The sequence below is a fragment of the Anolis carolinensis genome, chromosome 2 (assembly GCF_035594765.1).
Source record: "Anolis carolinensis isolate JA03-04 chromosome 2, rAnoCar3.1.pri, whole genome shotgun sequence".
In the NCBI taxonomy this organism is placed as follows: domain Eukaryota; kingdom Metazoa; phylum Chordata; class Lepidosauria; order Squamata; family Dactyloidae; genus Anolis; species Anolis carolinensis.
In genome coordinates this window covers 239,393,890-239,418,937 of record NC_085842.1, presented here as the reverse complement: position 1 = coordinate 239,418,937, position 25,048 = coordinate 239,393,890, and the positions used below count along the sequence as shown (strand labels likewise).

Below are 25,048 nucleotides of genomic sequence, written 5' to 3'. Positions count from 1 at the left end.
ACCTCTCTTGGGAGGGAGTTTCACAGTTGCCATAATGTTATAGAGAATGCGCTGTCACGTGCGTCAACTAGTCTACACTCATGAGGTGGGAGGATATGTAACAGGACCTCTTCTGATGATGTCAGGCTTTGGACAGATTTTAAAATTTCAAGTAAAAATAAATTCAAACATTTTATTCTAAAGAATACACACACTACATTTCTCCAGTTATCAAAAACAATGTTAACATTTTGTGCACAGAAAAACAAAAACAATGCTCCTATTGTAACCAAAAACCAACACTGCTCTCTGCTCTTCCACTCATCACATCCACATAGATTTATCACATTCACACATTCAAAATGACATTTGCAGAATGTCCTCGCAAAATGTCATTGCTGAAGGGACAAGGGCTTGCTCTTCTGTGTGAAAATATCAAATCATCAGTGCAGAAAGATGTCTGCCAAATGCTTATGGCAAATTGGTTTAAAAAATAAATTCTTAAGAGTTTGGCCTTAAGAGTTGACTGTGAAAACAATTAGGCTCTAGAGTATAATCAAAGTTATGGTTCTAAGTTGTAGCAGGGTATCTTGTTGCTAGTTGGTCAAGAGAGATGGTTCTAATTCTATTTCTAATATCAAAGCATTTGATTTGTCCAGAGAAGGCTGACCAAAATGATCAAAGGTCTGGAAGCCAAGCCCTATGTGGAGCAGCTTAGGAAGCTAGGTATGCTTAACTTGAGGAAAAGAAAGATGAGAGGGACATGACAGCCATGTTTAAATATTTGAATGGTTGTCAAATTGAGGGGAGGGGGGTAGGTTTGTTTTCTATTGTTCTGGAAACTTGGATACAAAGTAATGGATTGGAAATTGCAGGAAAAGATATTTCACCTAAACTTTAGGAAGAACTTCCTGATGGTAAGACCTGTTGGACAGTGGATTAGGCTGCTTCAGTGTGTGGAGAAGTTTATTTCTCTAGAGGTTTTTAAACAAGGGCTTAGATGGCCATCTGTTGTGAGTGCTTTGATCGTTTTCCTGAATGGCCCTTGGGATCTCTTCCAGTTCTATAATTCTATGATTTCTATCGGAGGAATCAAGCCAGCCACAGTATCATTTAATGCATGATTACAAACTTCATGCATGAATACAAATGCTTGCATTTTGCTATATTACACTGTAGTCTGAGATATAATATTTATAGTGTGTAAATATTGACAAGATATTTCACATGTGACAGGATAAGTAGTATGATTTGTCATTGGTGTAAATAGTTCAGCCAGCCAGATATGAGTTGATGACACAATTAGGTTATACTGGTATTTATTTAATTTTAAAGAAATCATTCTGAGGATAAAATGACCATTTATCATTACTATATAAAACAAACAAACAAACCAAACTTTTAAAAAGCTTATACTTAACAAGAACTAGGAAAAAAGCAAAAGGTCTTGCAACATGTTTCTTCAACAAACTTATCCCATGGTATTGGGATCAGAGAACATTAGGAAATCTATTACAGCTTGAATATCCTTATCTAGAATGCTTGGAACCAGAAGTGTTTTTAATTTTTTTTGTGGGGGAGATTTTGTAACAAAGGCAAGAGGCCACTACAAACAGAAATATAATCCAATAATATAAACTATAAGACAGTTTTTCATATATATGCTATAGTCATGGAACATTTAATGTGCAGACTAATGTGCATTTAATGTGCAGATTCCTAAAGCAGATTCCTAAAGCATATAATCAATTTGTTACAAATACACATGTTCATAGAAAGCATAGCTCTTGTACTCAAGATTTGTGAGTCCAATGACATACAAAGTTCATGTTCCACATAGAAGACTGTACATTCAAACCTATATGTCCAAGTTTGTAAATCCTTTTTGAATCCAAAATTCTGCTTTAGGAATTCTCACCTTTCCTATATAAGGATGATTTTGGGTTAGAGACATGTATTTGAAATCATTTAGTATAATTTGAACCTCTACAATCCTTGTCTGCACATTAAATGTTCCATGATTATAGCAAATATATGAAAAACTGTCTTATAGTTTATATTATTGGATTATACAGTAGAGTCTCACTTATCCAACATAAACGGGCCGGCAGATTGTTGGATAAGCGAATATGTTGGATAATAAGGAGAGATTAAGGAGAAACCTATTAAACATCTAATTAGGTTACGATTTTACAAATTATGCACCAAAATATCATGTTATACAACAAATTTGGCAGAAAAAGTAGTTCAATATGCAGTAATGTTAAGTAGTAATTACTGTATTTACGAATTTAGCACCAAAATATCACGATGTATTGAAAACATTGACTACAAAAATGTGTTGTCTAATCCAGAACGTTGGATAAGTGAATGTTGGAGAAGTGAGACTCTACTGTATTTCTGTTTGTAGTGGCCTCTTGCCTTTGTACTTTGGGGAATCCTTTCTCTGTATTGGAGATTTTGTAAAGTTGTTGTATATACATACATAATGAGATAGGTTGGAGATCAGACAAAGTCTCAACACAAAATTCATTTGTTTCATATACAGTAGGGTCTTGCTTATCCAACATAAACGGGCTGGCAGAACGTTGGATAAGCGAAAATGTAGGATAATAAGGACGGATTAAGGAAAAGCCTATTAAACATCAAATTACATTATGGTTTTACAAATTAAGCACCAAAACATCATATTTTACAACAAGTCTGCCACTTGTTCGGGAGTGTGGCTGCATTTGTGTTGTTGTTGGGCGTGTTGGCCCGCTAGAAAACAGCTATGGATTGGGGCGAAAGGCAGACTCCGTTGGATAATACAGAACGTTGGATGAGTGAAGGTTGGCTATGAGAGACTCTTAAGACTATTTTAATTTTTCATTGAACCAGACAAAATCAAAAGTGTTGTGATCTCAGCCACACATGTGGATAATTATTTGTTTTTTTTCAGATTTTGGAATTCCAAATAAGGGATGCTCAACCTGTAATGGGAGTAAAATACAAAATTTCACCAAATTGGAATTTCACCAATTCATATTTTGTTCATTTCTAAAAAATTGATCTACAACATAAGCATCTTCAGAATCTGTATGAATAAATCCAATTCAGATTGAGATTCATAAACCCAATTCTGTTTGAGGTTCAATCTGATATACACTCATCGCAAAAGACTGCAACCCCTTTGCCACTTAGTGCCAATATCAAGCACCCTATTCCTACTATTTAGGTTCTGAAAAAGGGAGAAGCTTAGTGTAGTTATAATATAATGCAATGATTTTAAAACACCAAACCTGGTTTCCTGAGAGACTGCCTTCTTGATAGCCTGCTTTTCTCAGTGGAAATGGATGTTTAGAGGCATGTAAAAAATTACTTCACTTATTCCTGTTCTTATTAATGCAAGTTTTCAGTGAGCTACTTCAGTCATAACTCCAACATCTCCATCTTCTGTACATGGGCTAATGTTACTATTTTTTCTATCTTTCTATGTAATTGCTTTTTTCCACAACATCCCATTGCTTTACATATTCATACTTCTTCCTATTGCTTCAAAATCATGGATCTACTTAATTAAGGCAATTATTTTATTTTTCATTCTTCCACTCAGTTAATACTCAAGATTGACCATGTATACACATTCATGTCACCTTATCCTGAGACTGTTCATTCAGAAAAAAATGAGCTTCCATTTAAGGAACCTCACCAGGTTGCAACCCCACAGTATTTTAACAACCTGCTCCTTTTCCTTCATTTCCTTTGGCACACACATGGGAAACTTATAGACAGCAAAAATAACTGCAACCTGAGCAATAACACTTATTGATTTTGCTGTGTTCATGCTTTCTTGGCAACTCTTTATTGTCCATCGTTTTGAATCCCTATTGGCACAATGCTGTCAGTTCTTTAGTACTATCTTTGTTGTTTAACCTGCACAGAGCCATTTAAGAAGCCTTGTAAATCATGTACCAGAACTGAGAACAGAAGCTGTCAAATCCATTTGTTATAGAATCACTTTTTAGTGTTGAATCACAACTTGCCTTTTTTTTGGAAATAGAATCCCATTTCTAAATGTCCATGATATGTGTGTTTTTAAAAGAGAGAACATATTAAATTATTGTTATTCTGTCTATTAAAACAAATACGGTGATGCTGAACCATGGCATATAGTTGACCTTAGTTTTACAGCTTTGTCATATGCTATTGTAACCAACTACAGGCAGTCTTCAACTTACAAACATCAGACTTACAAACAGCTCATAGTTCCAAGGGAGGGTGAGACAAGTGAAAGTGAGAGAAATCTGATCTAGGAAAGAAAATTCACTCCTGAAAGAGTTATCATGGGGAAAGGTGTCTCCATTGAAGTTTTATCACCAATCCTTTTTTCCACAAGCCAAAACTTTCAAAATCCAATTATCACAGGTACAGACAGCAAAACAAATTCCACAGGAGTGTTAACCCTTCCCTATGCTATCCAAAGCATGCATACATATGGCTCGAGTTAGACTTAAAATGTACCTATTCTGACTTACATACAAATTCAACTTAAGAACAAACCTGCAGAACCGATCTTGTTTGCAACTCGGGGACTGCCTGTACCGTTAATAAAGTATATGACTTTAGTAGGGCATGGATCTGCTTTAGAATGTCAATTTCTATAGAATTTCTACATAAATGAGAAGAAGGGCATAGGCAAGATCAACAGAAGGAGATGCAGGCTAGGAAAGTGTGGAACATAGTTGGATGTATGCCCATTGTGCTGGATGACCAAACACTAAAACCAAGTGTGAAACATTTGATAAAGGTAAGAAAAGTTTGTAGAAATGTATAAGGGATTAGATTTTTTCTGTCTCTGTCATAACTATTCAAATTCCTCCAAACTTTCAACCTATTTTATAAATATTTGCAGACATATTAATAAAAGGGCATGCTTATGACTGGTTTCTCTCCCATTAATTTTAAATGATTGTGTGGATATCAAGGGTTTGGAGGAATTACCAGGGCTGTAGCCAAGGGTGGAGTAGGGGTTCAACCCCCCCTCCGAAATTTTTCAGGTTTAAAAAAATACCTGGTTTACTCATGAATTTAAACTGGTTAACCAAATCCCCATGAGTGTCCACTGAAGTTTATCTGTCTTCATTGTCCAATGAAGTTTATCGATGAAGCCTGATTTCTAAATTATATTGTGTTATGGAACTATTCCTCATGATTCGCTAACTAAAAGTTTCAACCCCCCCCCCCCCTCCAAAAAAATTTTCTGGCTATGGCCCTGGTAATTACAGATCCAGCCAACAACACATGTAGTCAAATTTTGTAGAGGTTGGGATATCTACTGCAAAGCTGGATATGATCAAATATAGAGAGCTATATGACTTTAAATGACTCAAGTGGTACAGCAGAGTCTCACTTATCCAATGTTCTGGATTATCCAACGCATTTTTGTAGTCAATGATTTCAAAACATTGTGATATTTTGGTGATAAATTCGTAAATACAGTAATTACTACATAGCATTACTGTGTATTGAACTACTTTTTCTGTCAAATTTGTTGTATAACATGATGTTTTGGTGCTTAATTTGTAAAATCATAACCTAATTTGATGTTTAATAGACCCGTTTATGTTGGATCAGTGAGACTCTACTGTAATTCAAACTGCATACATGTCAATATATACATGTCAATGAGACCTATTTACTTTGAAATTCTAGATTAAAGTGAATATGAGAATGATACTTCCCTGACTGCATCCATTCCCATTTACAGAGATTATTCACTATAATCTGAAATTTGAATGATCTTTTGGGTTCCACTTGACACAAAACCCAAAGTTTAAGTACTAATTGAAATCCTTGTATCAGCATAAAATAATACATGGTTGCATACAATATTCTAAACAGTAACAAAATTATAATGGGAGCTACTATACATGCAAAAAAGAGGACAATATGCAAATAGGAAATCACCAGAGACACATCTTAATTGCAATAATAATAATAATAATAATAATAATAATAATAATAATAATAATAATAAATGACTTGAACATCTCACTGGCAACAAGCAAACCCTAGTATTAAATTGGTGCTTTAAGCCTTGCAGCATTTGTGTTACAAGACCGTATACAATAAAGCAGCAGTTGCCCAAAATATGTTTTAATTCTACATATATTTGTACAAACGGTATATAGGCCAAACTGAACTTTAAGAAAATAGGTTTAAGGAAATAAATTTGTCATAAAGCAAATATATGTACACATAAGTGTGTGGTGGAAGAGTGATCATTTCAACTTGTTTTGAATATTGTTCCCCAGGTGAATTGAAATGAAACAGAACAATTATGCAGGAGACTGAGGAAGCAGGATAAGAATTCCTCATGGTCTGAGCAGGTAATAAATATTCTTTTCCCATTACAAGGGTGGAAAGGGCTTGATACATGCATCCTAGACACAGGAGAACATGCTTTACTACATGCCAGACCATTAAACTTGGCCATATTCTGAATGATAAATGTCCAATAAAGAATTAACTCTTTTGTGGGAAGAGGGATATCTTTGATCAGAATGAAAATTTGAGTAACCCCATAAGTCTCATAGAAGCAAATAGCACCATTAGACCAGGGCTTATTAAACTTCTATTTGTGACCCCTTTCCACCCGAGACTGTTTTAAGTGACCCCAGATATATAAAATAGATATAAAAATCAAACATTCACTGAAAAAATCAGCATTTGCAAGTCCCGCTAAACAGGCCGATTTTCCTTTTGGTGAAATATAGCTGAAGCATTTTCTGCAGAGTCTACTACAAACACTGTACAGTTTCTAACATATTTGTGAAATTGGGTTGCATCCAGAAACCTTTTACAATTGCTATTTTTAAGACTTCAACATTGACCTAAGTGTACCCCATTTGAGATTGGGACCAAAGGTTTAAGAAGCAGTCATCTAGAGCACATGAGGACACTTGCTCCCATCCCAAAGATGAATATATTGAACTTAAAATCATGGAAGAGGACACAAGGGCCATCCAGTGCAACCCCTTGCCATGCACGAATACTCAATCAAAGTACTCCTGACAGATGGCCCTCTGTTTTAAAACCTTCAAAGAAGAAGACCACCACATTCTAAGGCAGTATTTTCTACTGACAAACAGCTCTTGCAATCAGGAAGCTCTTCCTAATGTTTAGGTGGAGTCTCTTTTCCCACAGTTTGAATCTATTACTCTGTGTCTCCTAACTCTGGAACAACAACAAAAAAATCAAGTGCGGTCCATCTTCAACATGATATCCTTTCAAAGATTTAAACATGTCACTTCTTTACCTTCCATTCTCCAGGCGAAATATACCCAGCTCCATAAGCTGCCCATCATGTTACATGGTTTCTAGGCCTTTTACCTTCAATTTCCTATGGAAACATTCCAGCTTGTCAATATACTCCCGTGCTCAGCAGTGGACTGAGTATTTCAGGTGAAGTTTGACTAAAGAATAGATACTATACACCTATTGATGTAGCCTAGAATCACACTGGCTTTTTTAGCTGCTTCATCACAGTGTTGACTCATGGTTCAGATTATAGTCTGTTAAGACTCCTAGATCCCTTTCACAAATACTGTTGGCCAAGCCAGATGTCACTAATCCTGAATCTGTGCATTTCATTTTTTTCTGCCTTACATTCTCCCTGTTGAAATTAATTTTGTTAAGGTAAGAGTGGTCAGCAGCAGTGAGCCCATTAATTTCACACACAAAGCCCTCTTTCTAATTTTGCATTGGATAGATGGGGAGCTGACCATAATTGCTATAATATCAAGGTCTTGTTCAATTCTGAGATCCCATGTAACTTCTTTAGCATATATTTGTGCTACACTAAATATGTATATAACTTTGGCCTCTGTTATGATGTTTATGAATGATTTGGTATCTTCTATCCCAAAGTATTTACACTACCAAACAATAAAATAATCTCTACTTCTCAGGTCAATTTAAATTATATAAGTATTTCCGAAATGAAAGGTATCTCTATTTGGTTGTCTGTTTTGTTTAAGCCTACAACGAGTGAAGATGGCTGTCATCAGTAAACAGTTATTTCTAGAGCACAGGTTAAACAGAGATGAAGCTAGAAAAAAGAGGAATGTGTACACCAAAACAAAATGATCCTGATGTCTATCTAGTACAATATTTCAAAAACATTTTAGCACATTATTATTTTCCCCCAGCACTTTGACTCCTGAACAATAATAAAGTTGCCTCAATGGGAAACTAATGAAAATCAATGTATTGATAGACTAGCTGCCAATTTGGATAGGCCAGAAAATTGGCCACATGATGTAAATAAAGGGGGAGCCGGGCATTAACAGGGGGCCCAGGAATTGGATAACAGAAATTGATGATTTGGAAAGAGTATCCTCACCAAGTTCATTGCCAAGTTCACGGCAAGATGTATTAGATGTGCTCACAGTCTGCTCAGTGATTGGGATTAATTAGGTAACAATAATAAAAGTTGTCCTTAGTTAATCCAATCATGTGTGTGGCCTCTTCATTTGCAGGGGTGGCGTGGCGAATCAATGTATTGTTGAAGGCATTCATGGCTGGAATCACAGGGTTGCTATGAGTTTTTTGGGCTGTATGGCCATGTTTTAGCAGCATTCTCTCCTAACATTTTACCTGCATCTGTGGCTCACATCTTCAAAGGTACTGTTCGCAATGAGGCAAGTGGAATGTATACCTGTGGGATGTTCAGGATGGGAGAAAGAACCCTTGTCTGTTTAAAGCAAGTGTGAATGTTGCAATTAGCAAGTAGTGAGGTGCGCAGTATTTTTTTTCATCTGTTTCATTCGTCTTTTCATTTAGTATCGTCCATTCGTATGCACGAACGAAAGATGCCATTTTCGGATGAAACAAAAGGCGACACAAAAGAGAAAGCTGCACGATCACCGTGCTTGCTTTCATTTTCCTTTTGTTTCCGGCTGTGTAACAATAAGTAGGTACTGACAGAGGGCTCCTTTCCCATTACAGCTGATGTGTTCCAATGGGTGTCAATAAGAATATTAATATTAATAACAATAGTTACTCTGGGACCCTAAGCTGAGTCTGAGAGAGGTCTGCTTCCCCAAGACAGCTGCTGTGTACCAATGGGTGTTAATATTAATACAGTAGTCTCTCAATTATCCAACACTCACTTATCCAACGTTCTGGATTATCCAATGCATTTTTGTAGTCAATGTTTTCAATATATCATGATATTTTGGTGCTAAATTCCTAAATACAATAATTACTACATAGCATTACTGTGTATTGAACTACTTTTTCTGTAAAATTTGTTGTATAGCATGATGTTTTGGTGCTTAATTTGTAAAATCATAACCTAATTTGATGTTTAATAGGCTTTTCCTTAATCTCTCCTTATTATCCAACATATTCGCTTATCCAACGTTCTGTCGGCCTGTTTACGTTGGATAAGCGAGACTCTACTGTATTAATATTAATAACAATAGTTACTCTGGGACCCTAAGCTGGGTCTGAGAGAGGTCTGCTTCCCCATGACAGCTGATGTGTGCCAATGGGTGTTAATAACAATATTATTATTTTTATTAATAATAATAGTACTCTGGGGAAGACCCAAACGGTGGGCTAAAAGGGGCCAAAATGCCCTCTGTGTGTGGAGATTTTCACCCCTCTAGCCCAAAAACCGAGCGGGGGGTGAGCCTCGGAAGCTCTCCCGTTACCACCAATGGTCCAAAAATTTTCATTTTTTCATAAGCGAGATGAAAATTCTATTCGTATAGGGGCCTCATTTTCAGAAATGGGGACAAATACAAAACTGATACAAAACAAATAAAACTAAACAAAACGAACAGTGATTCCATGCGAATACACACCACTATTAGCAAGCTTGAATTAGCATTTGAGTAACCATGAAATTTGCAAAGTCAATCAGCAAGGGTATCTGAATAGCGATAGTCTGACTTTTGTTGCCTGGAGCAATCCTCTGTTTGGGAGGAATACAGCCCAAAAAAATCACAGCAACCTAATGAAAATCAATTTTGAAATGCTGCATAAGTTCATATGTGACATAGGACCAATAGAACAGGGAAGAAAAAAACACAAGGGGATAGGGTGAGGGAAACCCTAGATTTTTCAATAAAGAATCTGGATGTAAACCTGGAAATAGGTAAAATAAAATAAAAAATAACTGAAAGTTCTCAGTGCTTCCAGAGACCCTTTCCCCTTCTGAATGAGTTCTAAGTTACTAGCATGTGGAGGTTCAAAGGAACTTCCACATACTGATAGTACCATACATTGTACTCCAGGGATGGGAAAAGTGTACCTTTGGATCTCACATTTGAAGCCTCTTTATCAATGCATCAAAGTGATCTGGCCCTCTCAAATGTTTTTCTGGGTGAAATTTGTCAAAAAAATAAAATAAAACAAAACCCTGCTAAATCTGTGTGACTTCTCCATCTCCCTGAGAGCCTGTGTCACCTTTTAAATTGCTTCTGTTCATGTTTCTCCTTCAAAAAGGTGGTAGGAAGTGAGACAATGTGACTTAGAATGAGAATCCAAGAGAAAACAAGGAATTTTGATGTCCATTGGTTGTGGCCCATAGAAGGGTTGTAGATGCAAAATTGCCCACATATATTCTGCTTTAATATAGCATTTGATTTAGGAGCTGACCATAGAACTTATATTAATAGTTACCTATATGCATAAATATTTTCCCAATTTCGTGTTCTCCAGATGTGTTGAGACTACAACTAGCCAGTAAGGTGAATTAGCTAAAAAGGACACAGTATAGTAATCTTGCATCAGGTATGTCTATGCCCAGATAGTACATATTTGTAGGGCTATCTAGGAGCTTGATATGTACCATTTAGAGCACTGTTAGGGAGGAAACGCAAAAGATAAAGCTAATGGATAGCTAAAGAAATAGCAAATGTTTTGATAACTTGTATTGAAATTATTATAAGCTAATTGAAGTAAATAATAATAATAATAATAATAATAATAATAATAATAATAATAATAATTTATTCATATCCCGCCCTATCTCCCTGTGGGGACTCAGGGCGGTTTACACAAGTTGCGGAAAACATTCAGTGCTGCACAATACTAAACAAAGAACGAACTAATCAAAATCACCCAAATCCCAAATCATATATCAATCTTAATTCTGCTTCTAACCTTCAAATAGAAACTCATATGTTGTCGTAACACTTAGTCTATCTGTTATTAAACTGCCTCAACTATTAGTGAGTTATACATTATAACTTACTTTATGGATTTGTTTGCAGGTACTTCCGGTAGTTTCACTGTTATCATTCCGTCAAGATTGGTCTTATCAATGAAGAGGGGTTGGGTACGCAGAACATCTGGTGCCGTTTTTGCTGTTACACGGTGTTGAAGACCTCCAGCACTGTTCCCTCTATTGGTTAGCACAAATGAATAAGATGTCTCAGGCTTCAAATTGGTGATAAGTTTCTGAGTGGCTCGACCATCCACTTCAACTGCCATTTTTCCATCATCGTAAAGGATCTAAGGAGCGGGGATTTATTTTTATTATTTTTCAAAGCAAAATATGGGTAGTTAAGAAAACAGTACAGGAAAGATTTCTATTATCTAGGGTTCAAACAATGGCATATTCATGATAGTAATGTAGTTAAAACCAGAATGCTTATGTATTAGATCATGAAAATTATTGCTAAGAACATGAAGAGAGAAACACAAAGAGATTCTTCTGGATTCATTCAAAGAATCCTGATATGTAGTATCGTTTTTCATAGGAGTCATAAGATAATTTTGAAAAGAAAGGCATCAAGGTGTTTGTTTCTGAATCTGGTGGTGAATTTCATGCAAATAAATTTTGAATCCATTTTCTCCCTATCATTCAGAGGTTCTATTCACATCTTGTCACAAAGTGCATAGCACCTAAAACCTAGAAGGGTAATTTAACATAAATGAGGCAGAAAATACCATACGTTCTTTTAATTTTTATCATTTTTGAAGTATTAATGTTGTGTACCTTCAAGTTGTTTCCAACCTATGGTTACTCTAAGGCAAACCCATCAAAGGAGTTTACTTAGCAGGATTTCTTCAAAGCCATTCTCTGAGACTGAGATAATATAATGTGCCCAGGGGGTTTCTATGGCCCAGTGGAGATTCAAGCCCTAGTTACCAAAGTTAAAGCCCAACATTCAAATTACTAAAACATACTGACTCTACAGCATTACTACACAGTAGTCATGTGCATTTAGGGCAAACCTTGATCTGTTTTGTCTCCCAGCTTTTGGTGGGGGCCCTGATCCGGGAAGGCAGATATTTGTTCTCTGTCTTTGGTGCCAAAAGTTCAGTTTTCTTTCAGCCCATTATTGGGGGGGGGGGGCTTCACTCATAGGCCCAAAGCGCCCGGTAATATGGATGCAGGCTTTGGGCTGCATGCTGGGGCCTTGCAGAGCCTGCAGCTGAGTGCTGAGTAAGGAGCATTCCTTACTCAACACTTGGCTTCAGGCACCCCAGTGCTTTGGGCCTACGGTGCAGGCTTTGAGCCTAAGCACCCGGGCCTTGCAGGGCTTCTTACTCTGTGCTCGGCTGCAGGCCCTGCCAGGCCCCAGCAATTTGGCCTTACATTGATCCAAAAAGCAGGCTTGGAGCCGGTACCTGCTCCCACCTGCCTTTCGTATTGGGTTAATTTTTGTTCCAGGAGGGGCCTTCCCATTCCGTGCCATCTGAATGGACAGTACGAAATGGAAACACGAATCAAATGGATGAGACAAATTTAGGGCCCATGTCTACTACACAGTCATTATTATAAATAAATATAATTAATAGTTATTGCCCTTTTGGCACACTTACAATCAAAATTGCTTTATTCGATAGGGTCAGCCACCTGTAGGTAGCCGATCTATATATATAAAAGAGTGATGGAATCCCGGCAACTAACAAAACAACAAAACTACAGGCCACCCAACCTCAAAATTTGACAACACAACCCATCATCCACGTCTCTAGGTTGATACATCAAAAAGAAAATAAAAATAAAATCCTAATTAGAGGGAGAGGAATAATTGTTTTTATCCAATTGCTGCCAGTTAGAAGGCTAAGCTCCACCTACTTGGTCTCATAGCAACCCACTCAGTCCAGGGGACAGGCAGAGTTAGGCCTCACTTAGGCCTCTTCCACAGATTATCTAATTTGCACTGGATTTTATGGCAGTGTAGACTCAAGGCCCTTCCACACAGCTATATAACCCATTTAGAATCTTATATTATCTGCTTGGCACTGTATTATCTTGACTCCACACTACCATATAATCCACTTCAGTGTGCATTTTATACAGCTGTGAAGAAGGGGCCTCATATAATCCAGTTCTAAGCAGATAATATAAGATTATCAATATACAGTAGAGTCTCACTTATCCAACATAAACAGGCCAGCAGAATGTTGGATAAGTGAATATGTTGTATAATAAGAAGGGATTCAGGAAAAGCCAATTAAATATCAAATTAGGTAATCATTATACAAATTAAGCACCAAAACATCATGTTTGTGATGTCTCATGGGCTTTGGAGTTCTGATCCCAGCGCCATTGTAGCTGATTAGGATGAAAACAGGGGATTTTTGCCGGCTCAGAAGAAGCCGGAATCTTTCCAGATGCCTGTTGTTGATGATTCTACCCGAGAGCCCATTAAGGAAGACCTTGAACAGGCCTTTTCCCCTGCCTCCCCTCCTTTTCCCAGGAAACAGTCCTATGCGGCGGGCCGGGGTGAGAAAGAGCAGTTTCGGAGAAGCTTGAGATTAGCAGCTAAACAAGACATTAATTAGCCATATTTCCCTGGGAAACTCTAGGGAGAAACGCATCTGGAAGGAGATGTGTTTCGCTCTCCTTTCCCTTGGGAAAGGAAGCTCAGGACACCTGCTTTGCAGAGAAATGAAACTGAGTTAAAAGTGCCCGACACGAAGGATTCCGTGCGGAGTCAACAGATCAACTTCGAGAGTGATTTCGTGTTCCAGCCAAGTGTGGACTTCGCAAAGTCCGCAACTCCAGTTCCTTGCCTTGCCTTGTCTAGCCAAGTATCCAAGAATTATCTTGCCTTGCTTCCAGCCTTGGACCTTGTTTCTAGTATCAAGCCTTGTTTTCAGTTCTTGTTGTGGACTTACTTTGAACTTTGGAGAGAATTTGGACGTTTCCCCACTCTATTGCTTGTAAATAGAGTGTGTTTCGGTTTGGATTCGCAACTTTGGACTCTAATATAAAATATTGGACAATATAATTTTGGACTATTTCTGACATTCCCTGAAATGTCTTATATTGGACTATATTTCCTACATGTTTTTATTATTCTTACATATTTCCTTAATAAAAATATTAGATAGTTTTTGGCCTCCGTGTGTCGGTTCTTAGTGCTCTGTTCCCCTGGGTGTGACAATGTTATACAACAAATTTGACAGAAAGAGTAGTTCCATGCATAGTAATGCTATGTAGTAATTACTGTATTTACGAATTTACCACCAAAATATCAGAATGAATTTAAAACACTGACTACAAAAACACTGATTACTAAAAGGCAGACTGCGTTGGATAATCCAGAACATTGGATAAGCGAATGTTGGATAAGTGAGATTCTACTTTTTTTTGTGGGTAAACAGTTTATTAATGAAACGTTACATAACAAAACAGCACATTATCGCAGATATAGTCAGATAACAATCATTTTGAAATCTACATGCATATCTACATTAGTCAACCAGCCTGCCAATTCTAACACAGTACATATTATTATCTGTTACTCAAAACATAGAACTGCTCTTTCCACATGTCATCCACCACTCTCAATCCAGGTTTCTACTCATTTTTTTAAAAAAAATTAAATATAAGAGTTTACCCTAACATTCAAACAAAACAAAAACATACAACGTATTACACACAACAAACCCTGCACGCACCCAAAACCCCTATCCCACATAAAATAAAACCCCTTCCCCACACCCGTGCACCCTTCACCATGACTTCCAACCCTGAAGCACTATGAAGCCTTTAAGCCAATTTATCTATCCTTGTTAATAGTAACCCTAAATTCCTAATGGAACTCCTCTATGTTACTGACTCCTTATTCAGATATGCTATGGCCAGCTTCCAAATGCTCCATCCCCAATCATAGACCAGGAGCAACAGGAACATCCTTGGGAGAGTAATGGGCTCTCGGATGTATCTCAATGGATTGTCATTGATGAATGCACTGGGGATGTTGAGGAGGAGGACAACACTTTACACCTACATGATTCACTTCAACAGGAACACTCTTCAGGGGACATACACACTGTCTTGCACAAAAGGGACCCTGTCAATCCTCAAAGGAAACAGGTCTTGGTAGTAGGTGACTCCCTCCTTGGAGGAACGGAAGCCATCATTTCCAGACCGGATGGGATGGCTCGAGAAACATGCTGCCTCCCGGGGGCAAAAATACACCATATCACTCAGAGGCTCAGCAGGCTCCTAAAGCCCCATCACCCTCCCCACCTTATGTTGATTCATGTAGGTACCAATGACACCGCTAGGCATACTTTTCAAAAGATCACAAATGATTTTCGAGCTCTGGGAACAAAGCTAAAACTGTATAATGTACATGTGATCTTTTCATCCCTCCTCCCTGTTGTAGGACACGGCTCTACAAGGGCCGGAAAAATAGTACAGGTCAATAACTGGCTCAGAAAATGGTGTTAAGAGGAGCATTTTGGCTTCCTTGACCATGGTCTACTCTTCCAAGAGGATGGACTACTAGCAAGCGATGGGGTGCATCTCACACAAGTAGGAAAACATCTTTTTGCACACAGACTCACAAACCTCATCAGGCGCACTTTAAACTAGATCCACTGGGGGAGGGGAACAACAGCCTGGCGAACACTATATTACCCACGACCACAGGGAACCGTCAAAAGGCTAAACGGAGGGCTGCACAAACACAGCAAGGACCAAGTACAGAGAGCACAATAATCCCAAATAAACAGTTCGAGGGGAGGTCACAGGGGCTTACATGTCTTTACACTAATGCTCGGAGCATGGGAAATAAGCAAGACGAACTCCAACTCCTAGCACAGCACCACACATACGATGTCATAGGCATCACTGAAACCTGGTGGGATGACTCCCATCACTGGAATTTAACCATTGAGGGCTATAACCTCTTTCACAGAAATAGAACAAAGGGGAGAGGAGGGGGAGTAGCTTTATATGTCAAAAACAGTTACGTTGCAGAAGAAATGCAAGACTGTAATCCGGGAAACCAGCTTGAAAGCATCTGGATAAGAATCAAGGGAACCGGGACTCAAAAAGATCTTGTCGTGGGTGTTTACTACAGACCTCCGAGTCAGGATGAAGGACTTGATGAAGCCTTCTGTCAACAGCTGACCAAACAGGCACAAAGAAGAGATATAGTAGTCATGGGCGATTTCAATTATCCCGATATCTGCTGGAAAACAAACTCAGCCAAGAGTACAAAGTCCAACAAATTCCTCACTTTCCTTGCAGATAATTTTATGGTCCAGAAGGTAGAAGAGGCAACAAGGGGATCAGCAACTCTTGATCTAATCTTAACAAATGTGGAAGACCTGATCAATACAGTTGAAGTGGTTGGATCCTTAGGGGCAAGTGACCATGTGCTCCTGCAGTTTGCAATACAAAGGAATGCTGAAACTAAGACAAGTCAAACACGCATTCTGGACTTTAAGAGAGCTGACTTCCAAAAAATGAAGGAATTACTGAGCGGCATTCCATGGACACCGATATTAAAAAACAAGGGAGTTAAGGATGGATGGGAGTTTTTCAAAAGTGAAATACTCAAGGCGCAAATGCAAACAGTGCCAACAAAGAAGAAAAATAAGACAAGTGCAAAGAAGCCAGAATGGATGTCCAAAGAACTTCTAACTCAGCTAAAGCTCAAAAGTGACATGCACAAGAAGTGGAAAAGGGGAGAAATCACCAAAGAAGAATTCAAACGTATAGCCAACACCTGTAGGGAAAAGGTTCGCAAGGCTAAAGCGCAAAATGAGCTCAGGCTTGCCAGGGACATAAAAAACAACAAAAAAGGCTTTTTTGCTTACGTTGGTAGAAAAAGGAAGAAAAAGGAGGCGATAGGGCCATTGCAAGGAGAAGATGGGGTGATGGCGACAGGGAAAAGGCAGAACTACTTAATGCCTTCTTTGCCTCGGTCTTCTCAGAAAAAGAAAGCCATCTTCAACCTCAGCAACACGGAATGGACGAAGGATTGGGGGAAATCCAACCCCAAATAGGGAAACAAGTTGTCCAGGAACACTTGGCCTCTCTAAACGAATTCAAGTCCCCAGGGCCAGATCAGCTACACCCAAGAGTACTGAAGGAACTAGCGGAAGTTATTTCAGAACCACTGGCAATTATCTTCGAGAGTTCTTGGAGAACGGGAGAAGTCCCAGCAGATTGGAGGAGGGCGAATGTGGTCCCTATCTTCAAGAAGGGAAAAAAGAACGACCCAAACAATTACCGTCCGGTCAGCCTCACATCAATACCAGGCAAAATTCTGGAAAAGATCATTAAGGAAGTGGTCTGCGAACACTTAGAAACAAATGCGGTCATTGCTAATAGTCAACACGGATTTACCAAAAACAAGTCATGCCAGACTAATCTGATCTCTTTTTTCGATAGAGTTACGAGTTGGGTCGATACAGGGAATGCTGTGGATGTAGCGTACCTGGATTTCAGTAAGGCCTTCGACAAAGTCCCCCACGACCTTCTGGCAAACAAACTAGTAAAATGTGGGCTAGACAAAACTACGGTTAGGTGGATCTGTAATTGGCTAAGCGAACGAACCCAAAGGGTGCTCACCAATGCGTCGTCTTCATCATGGAAAGAAGTGACAAGTGGAGTGCCGCAGGGCTCTGTCCTGGGCCCGGTTCTGTTCAACATCTTTATTAACGACTTAGACGAAGGGTTAGAAGGCACGATCATCAAGTTTTCAGACGACACCAAACTGGGAGGGATAGCTAACACTCCAGAAGACAGGAGCAGAATTCAAAACGATCTTGACAGACTAGAGAGATGAGCCAAAACTAACAAAATGAAGTTCAACAGGGACAAATGCAAGATACTTCACTTCGGCAGAAAAAATGGAAATCAAAGATACAGAATGGGGGACGCCTGGCTTGACAGCAGTGTGTGCGAAAAAGACCTTGGAGTCCTCGTGGACAACAAGTTAAACATGAGCCAACAATGTGATGCGGCTGCTAAAAAAGCCAACGGGATTCTGGCCTGCATCAATAGGGGAATAGCGTCTAGATCCAGGGAAGTTATGCTCCCCCTCTATTCTGCCTTGGTCAGACCACACCTGGAATACTGTGTCCAATTTTGGGCACCACAGTTGAAGGGAGATGTTGACAAGCTGGAAAGCGTCCAGAGGAGGGCGACTAAAATGATTAAGGGTCTGGAGAACAAGCCCTATGAGGAGCGGCTTAAAGAACTAGACATGTTTAGCCTGCAGAAGAGAAGGCTGAGAGGAGACATGATAGCCATGTACAAATACGTGAGGGGAAGTCATAGGGAGGAGGGAGCAAGCTTGTTTTCTGCTGCCCTGCAGACTAGGACACGGAACAATGGCTTCAAACTACAGGAAAGGAGATTCCACCTGAACATCAGGAAGAACTTCCTCACTGTGAGAGCTGTTCGACAGTGGAACTCTCTCCCCGGGGCCGTGGTGGAGGCTCCTTCCTTGGAGGCTTTTAAGCAGAGGCTGGATGGCCATCTGTCGGGGGTGCTTTGAATGCGATTTCCTGCTTCTTAGCAGGGGGTTGGACTAGATGGCCCATGTGGTCTCTTCCAACTCTACTATTCTATGATTCTATGATTCTATGATCCATGTTTCTAAAAAGTCCTCATTACTTTTGTTCTTCATATTGTTGGTAAGTTTGGCCATTAGCATATATTCCCACATTCTTTCTCTCCAATCCTTTTTAGTTAAACCTTTTCCCCCTTTCCAGTCTTTGGCTATGGTCAATCTTGCTGCTGCAAAGCTATATTGGTATATTTCTTGGTCCTTTTGGTTATTGTTTTCTCTATGTAGACCTAATAGACACAATCCTGGGCTTTTTAAAATCTTATTAAGTAGCATTTTATTAGTCTCTTTAATTACCTTGTCCCAAAATGCCTGTATGGTCATACACGTCCTCCACATGTGGATGAATGTCCCTTTCTGTTTTCTACACCTCCAGCAAAAACCTTGTTGTGATTTATCTATTTTTGCTAATGTTGCTGGGGTGATATAGCATCTACAAAACATTTTATATTGATTCTCCCTAATTGATCCAGATATTGTGAATTTGAATTCTTTGTTCCATAGGTACTCCCAGTTACCCAATTCTATTGGCCTACCTAGGTCCTTGGCCCAGGATATCATTACTGTCTTGACTGTATTGTCCTCCATATTATAACTTAATATGTATTTGTATAATCTGGATATTAACCCTTTTTTTCCCTTTTCCCATATTCTTTCCATTTCTGATTTTTTAGTTGCGAAACCAACCCTCATATCTTTTTAATATCTTTCATGCAATTGGTGATATCGAAACCAATCATTAATCTCCAATTCTTCCCGCCCTTTTAATTTCCATTCTTCATTTTCTCTAATAAGTTATTCTTTATATGTTCTTGTTTCTACGCGTAAGGCTGGTCTTATAACTGCTTCTAGTGGCCTCAGCCAAAGAGGTGTTTTCGGTTCCATACCTTTTCTGTATTTTTTCCAAATGTCTAATAGTCCCCCTCTAATTATATGTTTATTAAAGTCTTTATTTAATTTGTCTCCATCGTACCATACATATGCGTGCCAGCCGAATCTTAATTCATATCCTTCCAAATTTAATAGGGTCTTATTTTCTAATTTTATCCATTCTTTCATCCAGGACAGCGCTGCAGCCTCGTAATAGGTCCTTAGATCGGGTAAGCTTAGCCCCCCTCTTCCTTTATCGTCAATTAAATTCCGGTATGCTATCCTCGCTCTTTTTCCTGCCCAAATAAAATCTGTAATCTTTCTTTTCCATTTCTCAAAAAATTTTATTCCTTTGATAATGGGTATATTTTGAAACAGGAATAGCATTTTGGGGAGTACCATCATTTTTATTACTGCAATTCTGCCCATTCATGTTAGTGGGATTGTTTGCCATCTAGTAAGATCTTTTTTAATGTCTTCCCATACTTTGACATAATTATCCTGGAATAAATTGATATTTTTGTTTGTGACCCATATACCTAAATATTTTACTTTCGGAATCACCTCACAGTCTGCTGCGGCGTCCAGTTTCTTACAGCTTTTAGCATCTATATTTTTTACTAAAAACTTATGATTTTTCCTTGTTTATAATAAATCCTGATATGTCACCATGTCTTTGAATAATGTCCAATACTTTTTTAATACTTTGTAGTGGGTTAGTTAGAATACAGACTATATTGTCTGCATAAGCCCTAATTTTTAGTTCTTGGCCACTGATCTTTAAACCCGTAATTTCCTTCTCTTCTCTTGTTCTGACATTTAAGATTTCCAGACCCATAATAAATAATAGTGGGGACAGCGGGCAACCTTGTCTGGTCCCTTTTTGTATGTCGATGTAATCTGATAGTTGACCATTGATGTTTAACCTTGCTCTTTGATTAGTGTATATAGTCCCTACTGCCCTTTTGAATTGGTGGCCAACTTCAAATTTTTCTAACACTTTTTCCAAATAATCCCATCTAACATGGTCAAAGGCTTTTTCTGCATCAATAAAGAACAACACCAAATCTCTATTTGGGTCTTTTTCTGCTACTTCCAGGGTGTTCAATATCAGTCTGATGTTTTGATTTACTTGTCTTCCTGGGAGAAACCCCACCTGATCTTTATGAATGATCTGTGCTAGAGCTTGCTTAATTCTATTTGCCAATATAGTGGCAAATATTTTGTAATCACAGTTCAGCAATGATATTGGTCTATAATTTTTAATTAAGTCTAAATCTTTATCCTGTTTAGGGACTAAAACAATTATGGATTCCTTCCAAGATTCTGGAAGTTCCCCCTTTTTCAAGACCACATTCATCACTGACACAAACTGTGGTACTAGCTCTTCCTTAAACATGAGATTCTACTTTAATATGAAATAATTACTGTGATAGAGTAATACAGAACAATATAATCTCTAAAACCAGGACAGTAAATAAAGAGCAACACTGAAAGCAGGGAGATTGGAAATGCCTCCTTATTATCCAACATAGTCGCTTATCCAACATTCTGCCGGCCCATTTATGTTGGATAAGTGAGACTCTACTGCATTTACGACTAAATAACACAATGAATTTAAAACACTGACTACAAAAACATTGCTTATGAAAAGGCAGACTGCGTTGGATAATCCAGAACATTGTATAAGCGAATGTTGGATAAGTGAGATTCTACTTTAATATGAAATAATTACTGGGATAGAATAATGCAGAACAATATAATCTCTAAAACCAGGACAGTAAATAAAGAGCAACACTGAAAGCAGGGAAATTGGAAATTCCACAAAGGAAACAATCAGGACCAGCTAACACAGACAAAAAAAAAAATCAAAAATGTTATATATTCACAATCTTTAGCAAGTAATAACCTCTGATGGTGCAGCGTGTTAAAGTGCTAAGCTGCTGAACGTCTGGACCGAAAGGTCACAGGTTTGAATTGGGGGAGCAGAGAGAGCCCGTACTGTTAGCCCCAGCTTCTGCCAACCCTAAAGTTCAAAAACATGCAAATGAGGGTAGATGAATAGGTACTGCTCCAGCGGGAAGGTAACAGCGCTCCATGCAGTCATCCCACATGACCTTGGAGGAGTCTACGGACAACACCGGCTCTTCAGCTTAGAAATAGAGATGAGCACCAACCCCCAGAGTCAGACACGACTGGACTTAACGTCAGGGAACCTTTACCGTTTACCTTAACTACCACCAATTCCTTAATACTTTATTTCCCATACCACCATACTTCACCACAGCAACGCGTGGCCGGGCATAGCTAGTGATACATAAATGGCACCAGTAGTAGCTTTGGGTTGTTGTGTGTTTTCCGGGCTGTATGAACATGTTCCAGGAGTGTTCTCTCCTGATGTTTTGTCCACATCTATGGCAGGCATCCTCAGAGGTTGCCTGCCATAAATATAGTCATGAAAAATTTGACAACAGTCAAAGGTTTCTGGATGCCACCCATGCACACAAATCTGTTAGCAACAACATGCAGTGCTTACAGAGAACTGCAGAAAATGCTTCAGCTGTAAAGGAAAATCAGCCTGTTTAGCAAGCCTTACAAATGCTGATTTATTATCAGTAAATGTTTGCATTGTATACCTATTTTATATACCTATATACCCGGAATCATATAAAATGTATCGAACGGAAAGGGATTGTGAGTGGAAAAAATTTAAGAAGCCATGTACTAGAGGATGAGTTGCAGATTTTGTCACATTTTAGCCCTCTGAACCATATTAAACCTAGTAAAGAGTGTTCTTTCTAAATAGCCAATGATCCAGTTGTAGTTAAGATCAAATTAATATAGAAATCATTGACTGAACACTGCAGAGGAAGCATCCCGAGTCTGATTTTAATCATATTTCCACCACATGTAAAATGTACTGAAATATAATGTAAAAATAGCTAGTATAAAAGACATGATCAGACATGAATTTGAATCAGTAATTGTCAGTTTTGGCTTTAGGGGGAAATCTATTAAGTAAAATAAAAATATGTTATTTGGAAATTTCACATTTGCTGCTTGAATCTTAGTAATGAAAATAAACAAGGCATTTTCAAAGGAAATCAGGCTCGGTTTGCAACCTATGCATACATAACCTATGAAATTCAGTAAGATATATTTTACAGCACAATGCTAAAAATGCACTGCCTGGAACAACCCTACAAAATAATACAAAGTTTTGGGATGAGAGTTTTGTGGAAGGTAGTCTACCATATCCAAAGCAGGATGTGGGGTCAGATTTCTCCTCTTTTTTGTTGCCTCTGTTGTTTTTTCACTTCCATTGGTTATAATATTTAAGAAAATAGCTATAACAGCCTCAGGTAAAGGCTTGATATGGGCTCTGTTCAAGGAATGAGGATCCTTAGATATGGCAGTTTCAAATGCACAATAATGTTTTCCTTGAAGCTGAGCTGAATGCTTCCAACTTTAGCCACAACAAGCTTATGCAATGCCCTCTTAGTAAACTGCGGACCTTGTGACAGGTATGCACTCCGAGGTGAGTCAGAATTCCACTTGAAAATCAAAAATTATGGATGGGAAGAAATGTCATAGTTTTTCTCTCTTTTATTACCTTTAAGGGAGCTAACAACATATAAAACAATGAAAATAATTATGGGATGCAAAAAACTAATTTCCCCAATAGTTTTCAAGCTATGATTTTAAGGGAAACAAAAAAGGGAACAAGACACTTCCATTTATAATAAGCAAAAAAGCAAAAACAAAGAAGGGAAATTGTATTTTTCACCCTCTTTTGTTTAGTCTAATTTAAGTACCACTGAACTGTAAAGGAAGAAAGGGTTGACATCATCTGTAAGATTTAATATCAGTCAAAAACCTGGAAGGCTGCCAGTATGCTAATATTAAGGTGGAAAGTTCACATTGCCAGAAAATTTAACCTAACAGCAAGATTTAGCATTTCTAAGTAATGCTAAGTAAAATCTTAAAAGTGCAGTGTTTTTTTAAACCCTGTGTTTAGTAAACTGCTTAACCAGAACATTCATCCATCATGAGTTCTACCCTTCAAATCTTGCAGATAACAAAACAACTTACTTTGAAAGGTAGGGCAGAGTTGTAATTCTCTGGTATCTCCCAAGAGAGCAAGACTGATGTCTTCATCACTGCTTTAACATGAAAATTTTTTGCAAACACTGCTGGAAAAGGGAAAGTAATGTATTTAAAGTACAACTTGACCCTTGGAATCCCATCCCACTTATACCAGTAATCACATTCATTAATGATCCTACCTGCTTTTAAAATCATATCCAATTTTTAGACATGGCAACTCAATTTTTTTATTATTCTTACCTTCAATTATTACGTAGATGTGAGCCAGGCTTGTCTGATATGGGAAACTGATTTCTAATGAATCCAAAACACATGAAGATTTACATACTTTACCTCTGTTGTTAGTTGAAACTATTTATACGACGGATTGGTCTATTTTAATTAGAGCTTCACAAACATCGATATCCAAAGACTGAGATTCCTTTAAAAGACAATCCATAAGCAGACAAATCCTACCTTGATCCACAGGTAGTGTCCTGAATTGGACACTGGGACTATATGGACCGGGCCCTTTGCTTGTGTGTGCACGTATTTTTACATCATATGTGGTATCTGGTTTTAAGCCCGAGAGTGTCATAATGGTATCAGGAGGTGAAACAGGGACCTCTGTTGGGTGATGGACCACATTGATGTCCCTGTACTGCAGAGTATATTTGGTGATAATACCATTTCTCTCTGATAAGATGGGTGGTTGCCAAGTGAGGTGGACTGAAGTTGAGGTGGCACTTTCCGAATGCAGGTTTTGAGGAAATCCGCTTGGTAGATCTTCTGGAATTGAAATTTCTTTTACCATCTCCTCCCCAAATCCCACTTTATTTCTAGCTGAGAGCTTGAAGATATAAGAAGTCCCTTTGTGAATATCTGTTGCTGTGTAGTGGTCATCTTTGTCGGTAAAATCCCTTGTTGTCAACACATCGGTGTCCTTGCGGCCAAACCTCAGGCGGTATCCCTGCAGGGGACCATATGTGTCGATAGGTGGGTGCCACTGAATGAGAGCCGTACTCATTTGTGTGTGGCTAATTACAAGCCGTGGTTTTCCTGGAACTGCAACACAATATTATTTTAGCATAAATTTAGCTGTATTAATTTTTTCCAGTATTGTACTTCATGTTTTCAAAACATTACTTACGCAATGAAGACTTGCCTCATACATTTAACAAATAATTATTTAGACAGTGCAATAGGTGTGAGCAACCCTTTCTTGCCCTCTTTTCCAAGTGGTAAACCCACTGGGAAGAAGTCATGATACATATATATGTGAA

General features: G+C 38.4%; 1 protein-coding gene across 46 annotated transcripts in view; it reads right to left on the bottom strand.

Annotated features, from left to right (window-relative positions):
• Nucleotides 1–25,048, bottom strand: part of ptprd (protein tyrosine phosphatase receptor type D) — a 1,517,053-nt gene that overhangs the window by 153,707 nt on the left and 1,338,298 nt on the right. For 18 of the 46 annotated variants that reach the window (XM_062974169.1, XM_062974170.1, XM_062974173.1 and 15 more), the window contains 3 exons: nt 24,243–24,830; nt 23,772–23,872; nt 11,228–11,487 (listed from right to left, as the gene is read on the bottom strand). In XM_062974169.1, coding sequence (XP_062830239.1) covers nt 11,228–11,487; nt 23,772–23,872; nt 24,243–24,830 — 949 coding nt within the window. The remainder of the gene's footprint in view (nt 1–11,227; nt 11,488–23,771; nt 23,873–24,242; nt 24,831–25,048) is intronic. The other 28 variants (XM_062974175.1, XM_062974189.1, XM_062974183.1 and 25 more) reach the window with 3 other exon arrangements.